The 23,888-nt window shown below is 40.2% G+C and overlaps 1 protein-coding gene across 1 annotated transcript in view; it reads right to left on the bottom strand.

Annotated features, from left to right (window-relative positions):
- Window positions 1-23,888, bottom strand: part of MRE11 (MRE11 double strand break repair nuclease) — a 434,841-nt gene that overhangs the window by 138,290 nt on the left and 272,663 nt on the right. Inside the window, exon 15 of the mRNA XM_089655629.1 lies at window positions 16,980-17,184. Within this exon, the coding sequence (XP_089511755.1) occupies window positions 16,980-17,184 (205 nt within the window). The remainder of the gene's footprint in view (window positions 1-16,979; window positions 17,185-23,888) is intronic.

Here is a 23,888-nt window from a genome sequence, read left to right as displayed (position 1 = left end):
TGAGTCCTGTAGTGAACGACTGCTCTGCTGCATTTAGAACACAGAAGCGCAGCTGCTTGGCATGGGCACCATTCAAAGAATGCGTAGCATTCTCTGAATGGAGGCAGAACATTTTCTGATTGGATTAGGTGTAAAGGGTGACATCACCACCCCACTTCATCCAAGAACGCTTTGCATTCATTCAGAGAATGTAAAGCAATCTCTGAATGGTGCACATGCTGAGCGGGTGACCTCCTGTGTTCAGAAACCAGCTGCTCAGTGGAGGCCCGGAAGCTCAAAGGAGATCACTATCGTAGTGGTGTCTACTTCAGTGATTTCCAGCTACCATGGGGATCAGTCAGCTATTGTATATGTATATAGTTACACTGGTCCACAATGGATCAATGTAACTAAATAAAAAGGATCCAAACCTAGAATTTTTCTTTAAACTCCTCAAAAGAGCACACTGCCCTGTGGTATATTTCATGTAAAGCAGTACTTGTATTTCATGATATTAGGTGGCCAAGCAGTACTGCGATCCACATTGTTATGTGACCAAGTCTCTCCAAAGCACAATCCTTCAATCCATTGAAAAGCTGTCAATCTGGCTCAATAGCTAGACTGCACATGTAATTATGTTCACAGGCACGGTCTTCTACTGATGTGACTATCCATGTTCTCAGCAACCATAAAGACCCATAATAGGACAAAGACTGTGGCATAGTCGCCTTATAAGAGCACTTGGCTCAGTACTGTAAAATGATTGAAATAGCTATAGAGCTATGTAAATTATTAACCACAATCTAAGATGCTCAGTGTCACTTCCATTCAAAGTATAAAAGCTCTTTGAATGTCTCACATACACATATGAACATCCACAATGTAATCCTTGTTTATCAAAGGGTCTGGTACTGATATGCATAAACCGGATGTACTAAAATGCAATACTGATATAAAAACAGTAAGCATGAAGTGTATGCAAAGTTAGACACAGGGATGTTCTTTCACATTCCTGGACCTCTTTACCTTTGACTTGTGTTGTGCATGTAAGGTTTGACTTAACCACTTCCATACCGGGCACTTTTACCCCCTTCCCTCCCAGGCCATTTTTCAGGTTTCAGCGCTCTCACACTTTGAATGACAATTGCGCGGTCATGCAACACTGTACCCAAACTAAAATTTTATCATTTTCTTCACACAACTAGAGCTTTCTTTTGGTGGTATTTAATCACCGCCGGGGTTTTTATTTTTTGCTAAATTAACAAAAAAAGACCGACAATTTTGAAAAAAAAAACACGTTTTTCTTTGTTTCTGTTATAAAAGTTTGCAAATAAATAATTGTTCTTCATAAATTTAGGCCGAGATGTATTCTACTACATGTCTTTGGTGAAAATAACACAAATTAGGATGTATCTTTTAGTTATAGAGTTCACAAACTATGGTATAGATCTGAATATTGATCAATCCTGAAGTACTGACAGCCAATCTAATTTCTTGAGGTCCCAGAATGTCAGAATAGTACAGATATCCCCCAAATGACCCCTTTTTGCAAAGTAGACAATCCGACTTACTTCGTAAGAGGCATGGTGAGTTTTTTGAAGTTGTATTTTTTTTTGTCACAATTTTTTTGAAAAATAATTTTCACTATTTTTTTATTTACATACTGTCACCAATGCAGTACAGCGTCATCATATAACTGGCATGACGGTGATCAGGGACACTGACTGGTGACAGTATGAAAAAAATATATATACATTTTTTTTTAATTTTTTTTTTAATTTTTTATTACATTTTTTTTTAGTTTTTTTCATATTTCACTATGACCAAAGTAGTACAATGTTACCATAGTAACATTGTACTACTTTAGGGAAGTGATCAGTATTTTTTTTTTTACACAATTTGCTTATAGCAAAGAATTACTTTGCTATAAGCAAGCATTTACCAGAATGACGATTCATTCAGGGTTTTTTTTTTTGTGCTTAGCTGTGATTTGGCCACAGCTAATCACATGACATGTGCATGTGATCACTGTGACCATTCACAGCTAGACACTAGTATACAATGGATGGCATGAATGAAGCCATCCATTGTATACAACTGTCATGTGACCTGCTGTGATTGGTCACAGCAGGTCACATGGTACCGGCAACGGGGGTCGGTACTCAGATCTGTCATCGGCTGTGTCCGAGGTACACGGCTGGTGACAGATCGCGCCTCTGTGCGGCTCTGCAAGCGTGAAAACTGCGCATGCCCATTTGGCGTCCAACCCAGAAATCTACAGCATTTTGCCGGTTGCCAAAAGGCTATTGGCCGGGCGGCTATTGGTTAATATTTGATGTGATTTCTTTCCTCCTATGGAATATACTATCAGAAGATTGGTAAGATGAGCCCTGTATTACTCTGATAAACACTGCAGTGTAGGTGTTTATGCCGTATTTGTATGTGAGACACTGAAAGAGAGGAGCTTTTAGACTTTGAACAGAAGCCACGTTAAGAATTTCAAATTCTGAATAACTTTTATATGTGTATCTGTAGCTATTCATTTCAAGAATTCTACACTATCAAGCAAAGTATTCTTAAGTGGAGGCTATGTCACAGTCTTTACCATGTTCTGGGGATTTATTTGTTCTCAAGATTATGAAGATCCACATCAGTAGAAGAGAGTATCTGAAAGCATAAATACATGTACAATTGAGTTCTTGAGCTTTTAAAGCATTAAAGGATTGTTCTTTGGAGAGAGTTGGTCACATAATGTGGATTACAGTACTACTTGACACTTCAATATTGTGAAATGCAAGCATTGCTATGCATGCGATAGAATAGTGAGTGATGTACTTTTATTAAATATATAGTATCCTCTACAATTTATTATTTATTTCAGGTACTATTATAGCACCGTCAATTTACGCAGCGCTTTACATATATATTGTACATTCACATCAGTCCCTAACCCTCAAGGGGTGTACAATCTAAGGTCCCTAACTTACATCCATACATACACATACTAGGGCCAATTTAGACAGGAGCCAATTCACCTACCAGCATGGCTTTGGAGTGTGGGAGGAAATCGGAGTACCCGAAGGAAACAATTGCTTTATACTGCATGCATTATTATAAGTATTGCTATGCATGTGATTTTATACCAACAGTTTTGAGGTATCTATGTAATACATCTCCTAGAATTGCTTTATATGGAGCAGTATAGATGGGGAGCAGTTTCACATTAGAGTAACTTTTTAACCAGCACTGGATTTCTGCATCTTGGATCTCTCTTTCTTTCATATCAAGCATTACAAATACTGCTGTGTGTGTAGGGGTGATGCCAGGGAGGGGGTATGGATACGCTTAAGTAAACTCAAAAATTCTTCAAGTACTCCCATAGCACTCTGGTCAATTCACAGAGTCCATTTGTCACTTTAGTTGTATTTTTTTTTATATATTTCTGCTTCTCAACTGCCTTTTTAATATACTGCACCGGGACTTTTTTTTTTAATCTGTGGAGGGATACAGCAGCTTGCAGGCACAGCTCCCGATACTATGTGGAAAGTTCCAGCTGCAGGCAGAGTGATATTTTCCCGGTGCACTCTACAAGAAAAGGAGAAATGGATCCATGCATTTGGGTGCAGGAGGAGGCAGCCTCCGAGAGGGGAGGAGGAAGAACTTTTGGGTGCCTGTGTGCACTGCGCAGTAGCCAGGGAATTAGATGATGATGATCAGCCTTCAGCCAGGTGAGGTCAGTGACATTACCTCACCACCAAAGCAGTAGTCCAATCCAGAATAAGAATATACAGATGATGTGATGGGGATCTCTGATCTTATGGGGTGCTTCTGATGTGAAAGAGAAGTTTCTGATGTGATTGGGGAACTCTGATGTGAGCTGAAACTGCTGATGTGAAGGTGGAGCTTATGTACAAAAAAAAAAGAGCACACTAATGTGATGGGGTAACAATAATGAGGGGGGGGACCACAAATTTGATGGGAGGATTTTTAATGTGATGGAAGACCTGACATGATGGGGCACTACTGATGTGAAGGGGGTGGGGGCTTCCGGTGTGATGGGGGACCTTTGATGTGATGGGGCACTTCTGATATGACAGATGACCTCTAATGTGAAGGTGAGGCTTATGTGCAAATTAAAGCACTCTGATGTGATGGGGGGGGGGCACTGATTTGAAGGGGGGATCAATGATGTGGCAAGGGGCCTCTGATGTGATGTGGGACTTATGTGATAGCAGGACTTCAGACTTCATGCGGTGCTTTTGATGTTATGGGGGACCTCTGACAGTGTGAGGACTGCAACAGAAAGCACCCTAATATGACCTGGGGTGACTTCTAATGGGAGGGGGGGGGACACTGACAAAAATGGGGAGACCTCTGAAGGGATGGGGGCTTTGAATGTGACTGGAGACTTTATGTGATGAGGGATCACTGACATGATGTGATTGGGGGCCTCTGATGTGACAGATGACATCCGGTATGAAGGTGGGGCTTATTTGCAAAAGAAAGCACCCTGATTTGATTGGAGTTACCTCGGATGTGATGGGGCACCTCTGACCTGATGGAGCACTTTTGATGTGAAAGCTTCAACACTAAAAGCCACAAATTCACTTTATTATACTCTCACATTTGTATTACAGGGGCAACACCAAAGACGTGACTGATGGCACTGTCAAAGGAAAGTGGCAGCTAAAATGAACCTGAGAAACAATCATCGAAGGAGTGATTATAAAGCCTCTCCAAACCAATTGAACAACCATTCGGCTGACCTTAGCGCTACCTAGGAAATTCTTAAAGTACGATAAAGTCAGAAAGTCCTCTGAGTTTACCCAGAATTTAATACGCTCTACAGCAGATTTCTTTCACAATGTTCATCCTCCTTTTACACTAGTAAAAAGGTGGTCTTGGAAGCAGGGAATACACCAGCCTGCTGAGATTTAGGTCAATTCAGAAAACAACTAGCAAATTAGCAGTTGCAAAAAATTAGTTAGCAGGCAGGTATCTGCTGAAGGTGAAATGCAAATTAGTATCTCTGGAGTCAAAGAAAACATTTTGTGTTACTGCTATCCAGGGAATACAACTTAAAGTGTTATTAAACCCAGGACCCTACATTCACCATATCTGGTCTCCCATAGTACACAAAACATGGAAATGCAATTATTTTAGTAAATATAACCTGCTAAATACCTTTTGTCATCAGCAGTACATAGCAGTCTTGTGACTTCTATCACTGTTCAGCAGAGCACTGGTTAAAGCTTGTAGGAGGAGTTTTCTTTCTCTTCTCTTCTGTGAGATTGCATAACCCCTGGCCCTTTGTCTGAACAGTGCTGATTGGCTCTGTGCTGATCACATGCACTCTCCCAAGAAAAAGAAAAAACTCTCTAGCAGTGCACACCAAACTGAGCATGTGCAGAGTGTCCCCAAGGCCGTGTTCTACCAGGAGATGAAATGGGGAACGTGAAAGAAGGGAAGGATCAGAGAGGACATGATCAAACATCCTTTTTATACAACGCAGAGGATTAACCCCCTCAATTTCACATTGAGTATAACAAGCATGCTTTACTGCATATACAGACTGATTTTATTGCTGTGGGTTTAGTAACACTTTAAAGTCTTTTCATCTTAAAGCGTACATGTAAAAGAGAAATACTGGATCGACTGTTTAGATTTGTATCTTCCAAGGATGTTATGCTGTTCTATGCATCACGACTTAGCAAGTCATTGAACTGACATATGTGTCCTAGCAGCATACAGGTGGACCTATCTCTGCAGTCCCTGAAGTTACTATTAGGGGTTCATTCACATCAACCTAATCAGATGAGGTGCATTTCATGCATATGAAGTAATGTGCGCAGCATTAAAGCAGTCCAATTAATTAAATGGCTTCCCAACACACCAGACTGGATCATAAATAGAGCAGGCTCCATTATTTGTGTAACAACACACAGGCGTGCTGTGAAGGCTCACTGGGGAGATATTCAAAATGACACATTACACTGGGAAACAAATTTTTCAAAAGTTTTGCTTCCTTAAAATCCTTTGGTTGATTACGATACACCCTTCAAATTTAACACAAATATAATTTTGGAATAACTGCGCCATGTAGGAATCTTGAGAAATATGAAATTAACTTTTAAGGATTGTAATGTATTTCATTCCATAATTTTGCCGACAGGCTGCATGAGTTCAAAAGTGATAAAAGTATTTTCACTTGTACGGTACGCCTCATTGCAGTGTTCAACAATGGTCAACAGCACTGATAGATTCTATGGCCATGATACCTTTTTTTCCATTTGACAATGTCCTGGTGAAACCTTTCACCATGTTCCTCACTGACTGCACTTAGATTTTCAGAAAAAAATCCAAATGTGAATGCAGAAAATAAATCTTCAGTGATATGTTGCACTCCAAGTGATTTTCTCTGGCTGCACAAACAGATCTTCAAACAGTCATTGGTCATGTATCTGATCTGTGGGCCAACAAAAATCTCTTCCTTATTCTTGGAATCAGTTATTCTCGGAAAAATGTGTCTCAAACAACAAAAACCCTCACCTTCCTTGTTCATCGCTTTCACAAAATGTTTTATCAGTCTGAGTTTTATTTGAAGCGAAGACAAAAATATCTTTGTCAAATCCACAAGTGACTCATGTGCCATGTTTTTCTGTCCTAGAACCAAATTCTTTCAGAGTGACCATTTCTTTCTAATATAATGCAACTCTCTTGCAAGGCTATCCCATTCACATATGTAACAAGAGTCCTTGGGATATGCAAACTGGATTCCAAGCAGCAGAGCAACCGCTTTTAGTTCTTCACAGATATTCCAGTTGTACTTGGCGTATTGTATGTGCTCCAACAACAGTTCGAGGTTTTAATATGTTTCTTTTTTGTGTGCAACATAGCCAGCAGAATTGTAAAAACTGAAGATTTCTATCTTCTGTTACAAGATAGGTTAACCCAGGGGTCTGCAACTTTTAAGACATAAAGAGCCACTTGGACCCGTTTCCGAAGGGAAAAAAAAGACTGGGAGCCGCAAAACCATTGCAACATTTAAAACAAATCCGACACTGCATATATTGTTTCTTACCTTAATGCTATATACAGGATCGTGCAGTTAGCTTCATCCCCCATATAGTAATTCATCCCCCATAGTAATTCATCCCCCATATAGTAATTCATCCCCCCTATAGTAATTCATCCCCCATAGTAATTCATCCCCCCTATAGTAATTCATCCCCCATAGTAATTCATCCCCCATAGTAATTCATCCCCCATATAGTAATTCATCCCCCATAGTAATTCATCCCCCATATAGTAATTCATCCCCCATATAGTAATTCATCCCCCCTATAGTAATTCATCCCCCACATAGTAATTCATCCCCCATAGTAATTCATCCCCCATAGTAATTAATCCCCCATAGTAATGCATCCCCCATATAGTAATTCATCCCCCACATAGTAATTCATCCCCCACATAGTAATTCATCCCCCATAGTAATTCATCCCCCATATAGTAATTCATCCCCCATAGTAATTCATCCCCCATATAGTAATTCATCCCCCATATAGTAATTCATCCCCCCTATAGTAATTCATCCCCCATATAGTAATTCATCCCCCATATAGTAATTCATCCTCCATAGTAATTCATCCCCCCTATAGTAATTCATCCCCCATAGTAATTCATCCCCCATATAGTAATTCATCCCCAATATAGTAATTCATCCCCCCTATAGTAATTCATCCCCCATATAGTACTTCATCCCCCATAGTAATTCATCCCCCATAGTAATTCATCCCCCATAGTAATTCATCCCCCATATAGTAATTCATCCCCCATATAGTAATTCATCCCCCATATAGTAATTCATCCCCCCTATAGTAATTCATCCCCCATATAGTAATTCATCCCCCATATAGTAATTCATCCTCCATAGTAATTCATCCCCCCTATAGTAATTCATCCCCCATAGTAATTCATCCCCCATATAGTAATTCATCCCCAATATAGTAATTCATCCCCCCTATAGTAATTCATCCCCCATATAGTACTTCATCCCCCATAGTAATTCATCCCCCATATAGTAATACATCCCCCATAGTAATTCATCCCCCATAGTAATTCATCCCCCCTATAGTAATTCATCCCCCCTATAGTAATTCATCCTCCATAGTAATTCATCCCCCATAGTAATTCATCCCCCATAGTAATTCATCCCCCATATAGTAATTCATCCTCCATATAGTAATTCATCCTCCATAGTAATTCATCCCCCATATAGTAATTCATCCTCCATAGTAATTCATCCCCCATAGTAATTCATCCCCCATATAGTAATTCATCCCCCATATAGTAATTCATCCTCCATAGTAATTCATCCCCCATAGTAATTAATCATCCATATAATAATTCATCCCCCATAGTAATTCATCCCCCCTATAGTAATTAATTCCCCATATTGTCTCAATTAACTTACCTTTGCTCCGCGCGTTCCTCTCGCTGTGTTCCCGCGCTGTGTTCCGGTCTTCAGGGCGGACTGTGAGAGGAGTTCGTCACACTGCCCCGCCTACATCCTGGCTGCCCCGCCTACATCCTGACAGCTAATGTTCCACGCTCCGCGGGCTGGATTAAAAGAGTCCTGACTTTTGAGGCAGCCACCCGAGAGGAGGGAGGGGAGTGGGCGCCCGGCACACAGAAGAGCCGCATGTGGCTTGCGATCCGCGGCTTGCCGACCACTGAAACCCTATTGCCTGTCACCTGGTGGGCAGTGTGCTCCGGAGCCGCAGCAAAGATGAAAAAGAGCCGCATGCGGCTCTGGAGCCGCGGGTTGCCGACACCCGGGTTAACCAATTGAAGACCAGGCCTATTCTGACACTTTTTTTTTACATGTAAAAATCAGCAATTTGTTTCCTAGAAAATTACTTAGAACCCCCAATCATTATATATTACAAAGCAGAGTCCCTAGAAAATAAAATGGTGGGTTTTGCAATTGTTTATGTCACACAATATATTTGCAGTGCTTTTTTTTCAAATGCGGTTTGTTTTTGGAAAAATACACTTTAAAGAATTGTAATGCACAAAAACACAACTTAATATCCAAGTGTTTGGTAAAATACATAATATGATGTTATGCATTTAGACAGATGCACAAAAACACAATATATTGCCCAATTGTTTGATATATCATAAAAAACTATGTCACCCTGAGTAAATGGATAACAAACATGACATGCTTTAAAATTACGCAGGTATTTATTATATTTACACTGTACCTTGCCTTTTTTTTTTTTTCAATCACTGTTATTGTTATCACAGGGAGGGAAAATATCCCCTGTGATAGCAATAGACAGTGACAGGTAATCTTTTCTGAGAAATCTGGGGTCTATTAGACTCTAGAACTCTCCTTAAAGCCTCTGATCACAGTGATCTTGTGAGATTGGTGTGATCAGATGCTTTCTCAATTTTAAAATGGCGCTGCTTATATCCGGCGAAATGGAAATGAGGAAATGCTTGTTGCTTCCGGTCTCTTAAACCATAGAGATGACTGGAGGCATTCCAGTCTCCGATTCTATAGTCAGCTAGTGGAACTTCCAACTGCATTTTTGGGTTTCCCCAGGGGAATGGGAGAGCCCAAGAAAACCTTGGAAGGCAGCAGGAGGGGTGGGGTAGTGCCTTCCCGCTGCTTGTAAAAGCAATCCAGCGGCTAATTAGTGGCTAGGATTGTTTTTATATGAAAGCCGACCACCAGCTGAAAAAAACGATACCAAGATGATGCCTGTAGCTGCAGGCATCATCCCAGTATAACCACTCAAATTGCAGTGAAGTACCAGCATGTTGCTGGTCCATGTTGGGCATATACAGTATGTTATAGCAAAAAACATGGGCATATGATGAATCGGGTCTGTGGACCAATATGACCGTAATTCTTTTTTGTAATGCCCATAAAGTTTTAAATTTAGAAACCATGATAGGTTTCCAAGCGAATTGTCAGGCAGGAGCTGAATTTGGGTGGGCATATATTGTGCATATAAATTTCTTTGGCCCACAATCAATTGATACAAATTTTCTGTGAAAAACAGTGGAGGGGCTAAATGCTAGTGCTGGCAGCGAATGGGGCTGATCCTGCTAACACTTTGCGATTTTGGGGACACTATACAGAGGATCCACTAGTCTAGTTCTGTTTGTGATCAATATATTGATCCGTACAAACACTATAATAGAAAGTAACCTATAGTGTGAGTGCAATAGTGTGTGGGCGTATAATGCTAGCTGACCCTGGCTGGGAGGCAAGCTTACAGACCCTGATACTATCTGATGTTGCTAGTGGCAGTAATACAGTGATCAGTGAAAAATCCTATATGCCGATACTGTACTAATGGCAATGGCTGGGTGATGGGGTGATTTGCCCAGAGCCACCGCTCGCCCACACATTGCAGGCAGGCAGTCAGCAAGTAGTTAAAAAAAAAAATCTCAATACAGTATTCTTAATTTTATTTAACATTTTATTATTATTTTTTAAAACTTTTATCAGAGTAGTACAAAGTTATCATTGTAACCTTGTACTACTCTTGGGGGGGGGGGGATGATCAGGGACTTTTTTTGTTTTGTTTTTTACACTTTGCTGTGCAGGAGCAATATAGGTTATTGCTCCTGCACTGCTGAGCTTGCTTTGAACTGTCATGAATGCGTTAAGTTCACAATAAGAGATCTGTGATTGGCTAGAGCTAATCCCATGGTACAGGGTGCTGTGATTTGCCCCATGTACCATGTGAGAACCGTGGGCCAATCATAGCTCATCAGAAAGAGAAGCAAAGCTGTTATGAATGAGATTGATTCATAACAGTTTTGTTGTCATTGTGATCATGTGATTGCATAGTGATCACATGACCATCGGGTCCCATTCACCAGCATCTTCAGCGGCAAGCGGTTAAGAACAGAGCTGTATTTAAATTGGTAATCTAGCTTTCTTGCAGTGGCTATTACCAGTACATTTTTTTATCCTCTCCTTTTTTTCATGTCAAGGTTGATGAATATAGTTTTTACTCCACATGTAGCTATTGTTCAGGTATTCTACAGAAGAGTAATAATCCTGAATAAGCATCAAGTCTTTTCATCGGTATCTACCACCATCGTGTTGTTTCAGCAAGCTAAAAATGGCACTAACAAATGACACAGTGTAGGGAACGCAGCTGGTGCTGAGGACAAGAAGCCGCTACAAATAGTTTTTGCATTGTATATATTAGATATTCAATATTTGTGCAGCTGAGCAGCTTATTAATATGTCAGTTCACTTACATAGGTCTTAAAAAATGATAACATTTTGGGCCCTCTTTTCTCAGATTTTCCTTCAATTATTTATAGAGGGCCCCTCCTCTGTGACTTTAAATTGCCCCTAATCTTATTGATCCCCCTTTAAACCAATGTTTTTTCAGTCTATGACAGGATTTTTTTCCTTGCTGCAGATGTGCGATATGTAAACTGAATACATAAAAGGGCAGAAAGTTTACTAGTTTTCAATCTGTTACTTCTTCATTTAAAAACATGGTATACACGTTACAATCCCCATGAAGCCTACAATACATTCACCGCACTGTACGAATCTTACAAACTTCCTTGTATGAACATGGCGAGGTTTTTCTGAACATATCGTTTCAAAGCACTATGAGGTTAACAATAGAAAAAATCCAGAAGGAACTATTTTTATGGCTATTGACAAATTTACGCTAAATTGGGGGGTAGTCATATCAGATGAGAAATTCCTAAATTGGAGACTTGTTGGATATATGATCTAAAAAAACATTCACCCTATTTGGGTTACATATAGAATGGGACATGAATTGCTTAACCACTTGCCTACTGGGCACTTATACCCCCCTTCCTGCCCAGGCCAATTTTCAGCTTTCAGCACTGTCACCCTTTGAAAGACTATTGCGCGGTCATGCAACACTGTACCCATATGACATTTTTATCATTTTTTTGAGGCAGATGGAGCTTTCTTTTGGTGGTGTTTAATCAGCTCTGGGTTTTTTATTTTTTGCTAAACAAACCAAAAACAACTGAAAAATTTGAAAAAAAAATTGTTCTTTCTTAGTTTTTGTTATAAAATTTTGTAAATAAGGGATTTTTCTCCTTCACTGATGTGCGCTAATGAGGCTGCAGTGATGGGCACTGATAGGCCCATCAGCACTGATAGGTGGCACTGATGAGTAGGCACTGGTAGGTGGCCCTGATGGGCATTGACAGGCAACACTGATGGGCACTGAAAGGCAGCACTCATATATGGTACTGATAGGTGGCACTGATTGGCAGCACTCATAGGTGACACTGACTGGCGCTGATAGGTGACACTGAAAGGCAGCTCAGATGGGCACTGATACGTGGCATTGATGTGCACTGGTAGGCACTGATATGTGGCATTGATGTGCACTGGTAGGCACTGATATGTGGCATTGATGTGGCACTAGCAGGTGGCATTGATGAGCACTGACAGGTGGCACTGCTGGGGCTACACTGAACATCAGTGCCATGATCATCAGTGTACATGTCCCCTCTGAGGAATGCCAATTACCGGCCCTCCTAACCTCACGAGCTGTCTACGTGACAGCTAGTGAGGAGAGAAATGCCGATAGCCGACATTTCCTTATTTACAATTATGATTGGACACAGCTGATCACATGACCGAGCCAATGTCTTCAGCTCTTTCCATTGATTGGTGATCAGCTGTGTCCGAGGGACACAGTGCACCACCAATCACCGCGCCCCCAGTTGATAATACCAGTTGATTAAATCAATTGTGGCTTTCAGCTACGCTGGATCCTTGAGGTTTATCAGTCCAATATTTTAGCTTATGAACTTCAATCTTGAGTTCAATTATATTACTGGGGCTATTGATAATATTTTTTTACTTGTAATTTATGTATATTTCCTATGATTTTCACCTTTTCAATTTTGTAGAATTTTGTAAATGTTTATATGACTTGCCATGGAGGTCATCTTTCCATGGTTCACTGGAGTCCCAAAGGCTTAGAAATGGCTTTGTAACCCTTTCCAGACTGATACCTGTCAAGTACTTTGTTCCTCACCTGTTCTTGAATCACTTTAGATCTTGGCAGGCTGTGTTGCTTTTTTAGATCTTTCAGCGTGCGCCACTTTGTCAGGCAGCCTATATTTAAGTGATTTCTTGATTCAACAGATCTGGCAGTAATCAGGCCTGGGTGTGGCAAGTGAATTTTAACTCAGCTTTCCAAAAAATGTGGTTAATTCAATTCATTCATGATGCGGATGGGGATTACTTTTTCACATAGAGACAGGCAGGTTTGGTCAGCCTTTTTCACTTAAATTAAATTATAACTTAAAAACTACATTTTGTATTTACTTGGTTTTATCTTTGTGTCATATTTAAATTTATTTGGTGATCTGAATCATTTAAGTGTGAAAAATATGCAAAACAGAAAAAAAAATCAATCAATCAGGAATGCAGCAAAGACATTTTCACAGCACTGTAGCTTGGTGTCATATGCAAACACTAAAATTATGTTTTTTTAATCCCAGATACTATATAATTTATAAATAGGTTAAAAAGTAGGGGTCCAAACCCTGAACCTTGAGGTACACCATTAATAAGCTTGGACCATTCATAGTATGAATCGATAATCACTACTCTTTGAATATGATCTTTTAGCCGGTTTTCTATATTCATGAACTAAATTTTCTGAGCCTATAACTAACTTACACATTAGTCGTGTGTGGGGAACTGTGTCAACTGCTTTTGCAAAGTCAATACTTCATTCACAGCCACTCCTTTTTTTCCTAAGTTTCTGCTTACCCCCTCATAAAAAGAAATCAGATTTGCCAACTTCAGTAATTTGTCAATCCATGTTGACTATCCATTTGTCATTCCATGCAATCCATGTCAATCCATTCTGACTACTGCTTAGAATATTGTTTTCTAACAAAAACATCTCTATGGTCTTTTATTAAACTCATCCATCTAAGTACGTCTGTTGCCAGCCCAAATCCCAGGAACTGGGTAGTCAATGCTCCTTAAAATATCAGACGAATTTTGTTCCATGCATGGGCATTGTGGTTGAACAGAAGTTGATCTACTGAGCGACTTCTGTTCAACCAGCCTACTTAGAAAATTTCCACACGATTAGCGTTACATCCTATAGACTGCAGCACTGATCAGTGTATTCTGATGGTGGGGAAGTCTTTTCACTGTCAGAAAGCAAAGACACAGTAGGGAGGATTCCCCTATCCACTTTGAATGTAAGGATGGGGGAATCGGGTCAGTTTGGTTCAATTAAATAAAAACTGACTCATCTATGGCCAGCTTAAGATTTTAGGTTTTCTCTAGTTGCTGTCAACAAAGCTGGTTCCTGGATTAGACTGACTGGCTTCTGAATTCCATATTAATTTGTCCACCAATGACTTAGCTGCATATGTGTTCAAGGTCAGTGACTTTGAAGTGAAGTTTGATGCAAGTCAACATAGTTAGAAGGAGAGGTCATCATTGTAACGTGGCCTTTAAAACATGGGGCAACATGCAAACATGAGTTACAATAAAATTCAATACAGGAAAAATCAGAGGGCCCTGCTCATTAGAGCTTACAATATAAAAGGGGAGGGTCAAGTGATACAAAAGATAACTGTGGGGGATGAGCTGATGGAGAAAATAAAAGTACAGTTGTTAGGTGGAGGCAGGAAAGGCTTCTTTGAAGAGAAGAGTTTTTAGAGATTGCCTAAAAGTGGACAGAGTAGGAGAAAATCATACAGATAGGGGTAGGGAATTCCATAGGATGAGAGAGGCTCAGGTGAAGTCCTGGAGGCAAGCATAGGAGGAGGTGACAAGGGAACTACAGAGCAGGAGGTCTTCAGAGGAACGAAGAGAGCAATTTGGTTGGTATTTTGAGACTAGGTTATTGATGTAGCTAGGGGCCGAGTTGTGGATGACTTTGTAAGTTGTTGATAGTATTTTGAATTTAATTCCTTATGTGAGTGGCAGCCAATGCAGGAATTGGCAGAGAGGAGTGGCAGACACTGAATGATTGGTAAGTTAGATGAGCCTGGCAGCAGCATTCAAGATGGACTGGAAGAGGGATAGCCTATGTAAAGGTAAGCTAATGAGAACGGAATTGCAGTAGTCAAGTCAATAAATAACCTGGGAGTGAATTAGGAGTTTTGTGGTGTTATTGGTTAGGAAGGGGCGTGGTTTATTGATGTTGTGGAGGTTGAGATGGCAAGCTTTGGAAAGAGATTGGATGTGGGGCTGAAAGGAGAGTTCAGAGTCCAGGATTACACTGAGCACCATGGCATGTGTGGACAGGTTGGTGGTTGTGCCATTGATCTTGACAGAGAAGTCAGGTGAAGGGGCACATAGGGGAGGAAATATTAAAAGCTCCTTTTTGGATAGACTGAGTTTGAGAAAGTGGTGTGATGTCCAGACTGATATGTTGGCCAGTAAGTTAGTGATGCAGGAGGAGATTGATGTTGTGAGCTGAGGGGAAAAGAGATAGATTTGGGTGTCGTCAACTTAGAAATGATATTAGAAGCCATGGGAGGCTATCAGCTGAGCCACGGAGGAAGTGTAGATTGAGAATATGAGAGGTCCAAGAATAGAACCTTGGGGGACCCTGAAGGACAAAGGAAGAGGGGAGTGGGAAGTAGAACTGTAAGTGACACTGAAGGTCAACCATATCAAAGGCAGACAAAAGGTCCATAAGCAGGAGTACAGAAATGCAGTTTGTAAGGCAGAATGAAGTGGTTAGTAGGTTGCAAATCCCCCCATCCCCTCAGTTAGCACAAATCCCCCCTCCTAGTATAAATCCTGCTCCTAGCACCCCCCCCCCCACCACCCACCTGCAAAACCATCCCCCTCCAAAGTCCCCTCTCCTACCACAATTTTTCCCCTACTAGCCACAACCTCCTCCCCCTGCAAAATGCCCCCTCTAGTCCCAAATTCCCACAGAACAAATTCTTAAGCCCCCCCCCCCCCCTGCCTTCATCCCAGCAAAAATACAGAAAGCCCTGTACAGTCTGATGATTAAAGGTTTCATCTGCTAACTTCTGTGTACAGAGAGCAGGGAGAACATATCTTTACTATTGCTGGCAAAACTGAAAGCTGTGCAAGTCGCCCATCCACACCCAACCAACCGATGACATCATTGGTTGCTAAGGAGAGGTCGGGTTGCCCACACAGCTTTCTGTTTTTCTGGCAATAGTAAAGATAGCAGCAGAGAGGGGGGATAAAGCCTAGAGGAAGAATGGGATGTGCTCTCCCTCTGTACACAGACGTTTACAGAGGAAACCTTTAATTGGACTGCATAGAGCTTTCTGTAATTTTGCCATGGCACCCCTGGGGACTCTTTGCAGCACCCTTGTTGAAAACTCCTGATTTAGCTGACTAGATTAGTCATTCAAACATTCACTGATACTTTTATTCTCCTACACTCAATAAGGCTAAGGGAAACTGAGACCCTAGTTACTATGAACAGCAAGAACAGGTAATTCATCAGATATGTTTATGAATAAAACCCACTGTGACTGACATTTTAAAATGTAGGCAATGGAATAGGTCTGTGTTCCCTACAAAATCCAGGATGGAGCTGTCTTTTATTGCTGGGCAAAGGATGACAGATGAGATGCAATAGGGCTGACATAAACACTTTGGGGACAGTGAGGTGCAACTTATAGCAACAAAATATTAATTAGACAATGTGACTCCGTCATAGGCAGGTCCAGTTCCTCCCTATCAAGTACCTGTTCTCTATACCAGCACTACAGTTTCACTTGTAATGCACCAAACAGAAAATTCCATTTGCACTCTAGTTTTTTTGCACATATCGCAACCACTACTTTTTACTTGTACATAAAATACTCTATAAACAGTTTTAAAAAAAGAGAGAGTGATTTTAGCACAGTGACCATATTTCCTGATTAGAATAGACAGCTTATATAGCTGATACAATGTAAAGCAAAGTAGTACTTCCTAAAAATTTACAAACCTCGTCCACGTCTTGATGTTCCTCTTGTGGTGGCACTCTGCCCCCGTCCGCCCCTGGCCCGGCCTCTCCCTCTTCCTCTGGTTGGTGCTGGAATGTTGTCATCTGAGTCATCACTGACTGGTTTGGAGATCTTTCCAATTCCATCATCATCACTCATGTTGATGTCCTCGGTTTGAGATCTGTGTGCTCTGGCTCGGCTTATTGCCTGATCATCAATGAGAGATGTTAAAACAATGAAATTACATGAACTATATTACTGGTTCTACATTTTTAAACCCTTCCCTTAATTTTTTGCCAATTTTAATTGAAAATTACAGTTAATGTTTAATGTTCCCATGTGTTCTAAAATTTTAAGTGGTTTTAAACACAACAAAAAGCCAAAAAAGCATTATATTGAAGTTTACCAATTCTAGAATGTGGCAGCTGCATGGGTTTTCATTTTTCAGTTATTTTCACCTGATCTAGCCAGTAATTCTATTATTTTTCAGTTTCCATTTACAGACCAAGCTGTATTCTTTTACGTAAAAAAAGGGAAGAAAATGTTGCTTTAACTGCTTAATAAGCATTAGCAGAAGTTTGGCTTTAGTTTGTTAGCCAAATCCATCAAAATCTTCTGGTGCATCTACCAATACCATTACTCCCCAGATTGACAAGGCTGCTGTCCAAGGGTGTCTCCATTTCTCTTCCAGAGGCATGGAGCCATCCTAAAGATGGTTTCACACTGCCGTGCTGAAGTTTGGCAATGGTGTGGGTGCAGTACAGTGTACTTATGAGTAACATGCGTATTACTCGTGGTTTCCCATAAACTCCTATTAGATTGTGCATGTTTGATCAATTTTCTGAACACGCACCAAAAGTCCTGCATGCTGCATCTTTGGCTTGCTTTCAGAAAAAATACCAAAAACTAGCAATTTAAAAGAAGTCTAATTGTAAGTCAATGGGAAAGCATCAAAAGCGCATCGCATCTGCTTGTGTTCTTTGAGTCACATACCTGTTTCAAAGATGCATGCTGTTAGTCAAGAAACCAGAAAGTGCACCAAAAAGCATTAAAAGCACGTTAAAAATGCAATATGTGTTTTTAAAAAAAATGATACCACTTTTTTAAGTGCACCAGTGTGAAAGGGCCCTTACATAGGAAGTGTGTTACTGGCCGGGTCACCAGGTGAAAAAAAGAGAAAAACAAAACACAAGGAAAACAAATGACCCCACCACAGTCAAAGTATCACTAAACTCTAGTTATCTGTCCCCTTGCGTAGGAAGGGCACTCCGACATCCACAAATATGATTGTATAAGGATTTTAAAATAATATTGTTTCTATCTTTTTTCCTTTTTCTTTGGTCATGTGATCTCTCTCTCGCTCACCAGCACAGCCTTGAAGCAGGCGAAGCTAAGCCACAGGAAGTCACATATGCTGTGAGTTATCACACTCCCTCCCTTTTATACCATTCTGAGCAGAGTGCACTGTCAGGGGCAAGGAACATGCCAGACTGACACTTCATTCTGAATAACATTAAGGCAGGGCTTATATATAATGAATATCTAAAGCGGTGTCTCATGGCATGTGACGCTTCGTTGGTTTAGCTCCATCCCCAACCCGGTCTGTGCTGTAGGGGTGAGAGCTGCAATCACGTGACCTAGTAAGTAAGCCATGTATAGTAACACACGGCATACTTACTCAGCGAATCAGGGTGAAAGCGCAATAAATATGGCAACAGCCAAGCTATATAATGACAAACTGCACTGGGGACATAAACAAGGGGGCGGCTCTGGCAAAAGGCAGGTACAAACAGGTTTTTTGCACTCTACATAAAATGAAAGCTCTAGTAGCTGAGTATGCACAATATGTTACATAGCATGTAATGACATTTTTTAATTTGGGTTTAATGTCACATTGGCAAGCTGCAATATATTACATATTTGTTTTGGGGTTTAATGCTGCTTTAACCTCCCTAGCGGTATTCCCGAGTGTAGCTCGGGGTAAAATGTCAGTACCAAAAGCGGTAACCCCGAGCTGCACTCGGGCTTACCATGCGGCGCTGCATAGGGAGTCCCTGCAGAGCTTACCTTGTCCTTCGCTCCCGCGATGTGTCCCCTGCAGTGTCCCCGGCCATCTCCTCCGGCCGATGCTGGAACCCGGCTTCTGAAAAAAATTTCATTTTTTTTCCAAACAAATTTTACATAGCAAAACATTGCTGTTTCAACCTATTTCACATACATTTTGTCCCTAGTGCTTTGTCCTGTGCCCTGCCTGCATTTTGTCTGTTCTTTCTGCCTGGAAACTGAGAAAAGTCCATGGCGTCCAAAAAGTGTCCCTTTAGGTCAAAAGCGGGTTTAGATCAGCTAGAGAACAGCGATAGTAAATTAGAACTACTTGCAGAATTGAGTGATAATGATTCGTGGGGAAATTCGTCATCAGACAGTGAAAACGATTCTGCGACTTTGCTCAGCAATGTGCGAACTTGGCGCTATATTTCAAATTTCAGTGTTTTTGGTTTGATTATATTATTGAAATAAATGTATTATTATATTATTTTTTATGATTATTTATTAAATTATAATTTATGATTTCGTGTTTCAAATTTTATCATACCCGGGATGTTTAATAGACTCTTGTTCGGACAGATTTCAGTGAGTTATTCCTAAAAATTACAGCCTACAATAAAAAAAACTACATATTTCCATGCAAAATAATGGTACCGCTTTCAGCACCAAAAATCTGAAATAATCAGACCGCTAGGGAGGTTAAGTATAGAACAAACATCTGAAAATAAAATTTAAATCATGGAAATGTTTTCACAAAATTGAATTTAAATTATTGACTCATCAAAGTAGCTACCCTTTGCAGATACAATAATCAAACACACTCGCATTAAATCTTAAAGAATTTTCTTCTGATTCAGTTGTAGCTTTGGATCTCCAAAACCTTTTTCTGTTAATGTTTTCTCCAGTTTCCAAGTAACCTGCTGATGGTTTAGGAAAATGTACTCACTAGCATCTTGGCTTTCTTTGCAACGTCTCCAAAGGAAAGACTCATACTTTTAAGAGTTATAATAGTTTGCCTGTCTGAAAAATTGACAGGCGGATGTGATCAGACTGCCCATGTAAAAGGGGCCCAACTTCAGGCAATTAATGATTAAAAAAAGGTACAGAATGATCAAATGCTAGGGTGGAATAACAAGCACTAATACATTACTCAAGCCACGTTTTTATGACAGCCGGTGTTTAGTTTTTTTCCGCACCGAAATGTGGGTGGGCACTACTATGAGTGACCATGTCCCATCCTGATTACAGGCTGCAGGCCCCTCACAGCGTAGGTGTAATAATGTCAGCGTGAGAGGCAACAAGGAGGAGGACTTTGGTGGACTAGTCATCACAGTCGGAACCAGCCCCCCTCCTGACCAGGCCATTTCTTGCTGTTTGGCACTGAGCTATTTCAACTGGTAATTGCACAGTCATGCAATGCTGTACCCAAACAAAATTTATGTCCTTTATTCCACACAAATAGAGCTTTCTTTTGGTGGTATTTGATCACCTCTGAGGTTTTTAATTTTTTTAATTTTATAAACTAAAATTTTGAAAGGAAAAAAAACAATATTTTTCACTTTTGGTTATAACAAATATCCAATAATCTCAAAGTTAGTCATAAATTTAGGCTAAAATGTATTCTGCTACATGTCTTTGGTAAAAAAAAATCTCAATACATGTATATTAATTGGTTTGTGTGAAAGTTATAGAGTCTACAAACTATGATATATATATTGAAATTTACGTAGCTCATACTTTCTGATTACATTTCTTGAGTTGCTAAAATGCCAGGGCAGTACAACCCCCCCCCCCCCCCCCCCAATGACCCCTTTTTGGAAAGTAGACACTCCAAGGATTTTGCAGAGAGGCATGTTGAGTTCATGGAACATTTTATTTTTTTGCCACAAATTTCTTGATTATGACAATTTTTTTTTTTTACACATAGTTGTCAATTTAATGATATATTGCTCATGCATGCCATGAGTATTTGTAAAATAACACCCCAAAACACATTCTCCTACTTCTTCTGAGTATGCGGATACAACACGTGAGAGACTTTTTAGCAGCCTAGCTACATACAAGCCCCAAAAATCCAATGACCACCTCCAGGCTTTCAAAAGGGCATATTTCCTCATAACACTTCCTCACTACCTATCACAGTTTCGGAGGCTCTAAAATGCCTGAATGACCCCTTTTTGGAAAGTAGACACCCCAAGAAGGAATTTGATAAGAGGCATGGTGAATATTTTACAGATATTTTTGTCACAGGGTTTTAAAAAAGAAAACAAAAAATAAATTTTCCAAAAACAAACGCCTCTTAACAAATTCCTTGGAGTATCTATTTTCCAAAAAGGTGTCATTTGGAGGAGTTGCTTCTACTATCCTGGCATTTCAGGGCCAACATTAGAAGCTTATGCTGCAGATCACCCACTCTTGAAGACCAAGCCTTTTCTGACACTTTTTGTTCACATGAAAAAAAACTGATTTTTGCTAGAAAATTACTTTGAAACCCCAAACATCATATATTTTTTTTAAGCAGAGGCCCTAGAGAATAAAACGGTGGGTGTTAAAATTATTACTTCACACTGTATTTGCGCAGCGATTTTTCAAATGCAAATCTTTTGGCAAAAATACACTTTTTAGAATTTTAATGCACAAAAACACAATATATTTCCCAATTGTTTGATAAAGTATAAAAGATGATGTTATGCTGAGTAAATAGATACCAAACATGAAATGCTTTAAAACTGCTAATGCCCGTGCAATGCCAACAAAGTACATACATTTTTATTATCGATAGGCGATGCTTTAAAAGCCTTTACAGGTTACAAATTTATATTTACACAGGAGGTCTAGTACTACAATAACTGCCCTCGATCTGACATTTGTGGCAATACCTCACATGCATGGTGCAACCGCTGTTTACATATAGGCACGGGGTCCACACTTGTGCACGCAGGAGCGTGCACTCAGGGAGGCAAAGATGTTTTTTTTTCCAGTTATTTTGATTTTTTAAATTATTTTTACACTGGTTATTTCATTTATTTTTTTGATCACTTTTAATGCTATCACAGGGAATGCAAATACAGTTAGGTCCATATATATTTGGACACAAGCACAATTTTAGATTTCTTCAAGTATTGCCCAAAACGTATTCGAGCTATAGTTATATAATGGATATGGACTGAAAGTGCACACTCTCAGGTTTAATTTGAGGGTATGTACATCCAAATTGGAGGAAGGTTTTAGGAATTACAGCTCTTAAGAGTAGCCATCCCCTCTTTTTTAAGGGACCAAAAGTAATTGGACGATTGAATCAAAAGCTGTTTCATAGCCAGGTGTGGGCTACTCCGTTATTTCTTTGTCAATTAAGCAGGCAAAAGGTCTGGAGTTGATTCTAAGTGTGGTATTTGCATTTGGAATCTATTGCTGTGAACCTACATCATGCGTTCAAAGGAGCTGTCCATGCAAGTGAAACAGGTTATTGTAAGGCTTCAAAAACTAAACAGATCCATCAGAGAGATAGCAGCAACATTAGGAGTGGCCAAATCAACAGTTTGGTACATTCTGCGGAAAGAAGAATGCACTGGTGAGCTCAGCAACATAAAAAGGCATGGACGTCCACGGAAGACAACAATGGTAGATGACTGCAGGATCCTCTTTATGGTAAAGACAAACCCATTCACAACATCCAGACAAGTGAAGGACACTCTCCAGAAGGTGGGCGTATCATTATCAAACTCTACAATCAAGAGAAGATTTCACGAGAGCAAATACAGAGGGTTCACCACAAGGTGCAAACCATTCATAAGCCTGAAGAATCGAAAAGCCAGATTAGACTTAAAAACATCTAAAAAAGCCAGACCAGTTCTGGAAAAGCATTCTTTGGACGGATGAAACAAAGATTAATCTGTACCAGAATGACCAGAAGAAAAAATTGTGTTGAAGGCTTGGAACAGCTCATGATCCAAAGAACACAACGTCATCTGTAAAACATGGTGCAGGCAGTGTGATGGCATGGGGATGCATGGCTTCCAGTGGCACTGCATCATTGGTGTTTATTGATGATGTGACAGAAGATAGAAGCAGCCGGATTAATTCTGCAGTGTTTAGAGATATACTGTCAGCCCAGATTCAGCCAAATGCAGCAAAGTTGATTGGACGGCGCTTCACAGTACAGCTGAACAATGATCCAAAACACACTTTAAAAGCAACCCAGGAACTTTTGAAGGAAAAGAAGTGGAATATTCTGCAATTCTGCAGAGTCAATCACCTGATCTCAACCCAACTGAGCATGCATTTCTCTTACTGAAGGCAAAACTAAAGGCATAAAGACCCACAAACAAAGAAAAACTGAAGACAGCTGCAGTTAGAGGCTGGAAAAGCATCAGAAAGGAGAAAATCCAGTCTTTGGCAATGTCCATGGGTTCCAGACTTCAGGCAGTCATTGCCAGTAAAGGATTCTCAACAAAATGTTGCTAGTGGCAGGAATGCAGTGATCAGTGAAGAATTCTATATACTGACACTATAATAATGGCACTGGCTGGGTGACGAGGTGATCAAAGAGTTAATATGGGCGATCAAAGGGTTAAATGTGCTAATCTAACATGTGTGTTTGTGTGTAAAATATAGTGATGCTTTTACTTGGTGCGGTGTTCTCATTTCTCTTCCTGGACCGGCGGGTGGGGGGGCAGCAGGGAGCGCAGGTGTGTTCACACCCCAAAATAAGAAGTGACGCAAGATTACGTCGCTTTGCCAAGAGCTGCTGCTCGCCTGCAAAATGTGGGTGCGGTTAGCAAGTAGTTAAAAAGAAAAAATTCTTAAAATATTTTTTTTCTATATATTCTCAATGTTTTTTTTTTACTTTTTTTTTATTAATTTTT

Source organism: Staurois parvus, unplaced genomic scaffold, assembly GCF_062004578.1.
Source record: "Staurois parvus isolate SC_StPar_1 unplaced genomic scaffold, SC_StPar_1.0 ptg000858l, whole genome shotgun sequence".
NCBI classification, from domain to species: Eukaryota; Metazoa; Chordata; class Amphibia; order Anura; family Ranidae; genus Staurois; species Staurois parvus.
This window is presented reverse-complemented; position numbering and strand designations above follow the sequence as displayed.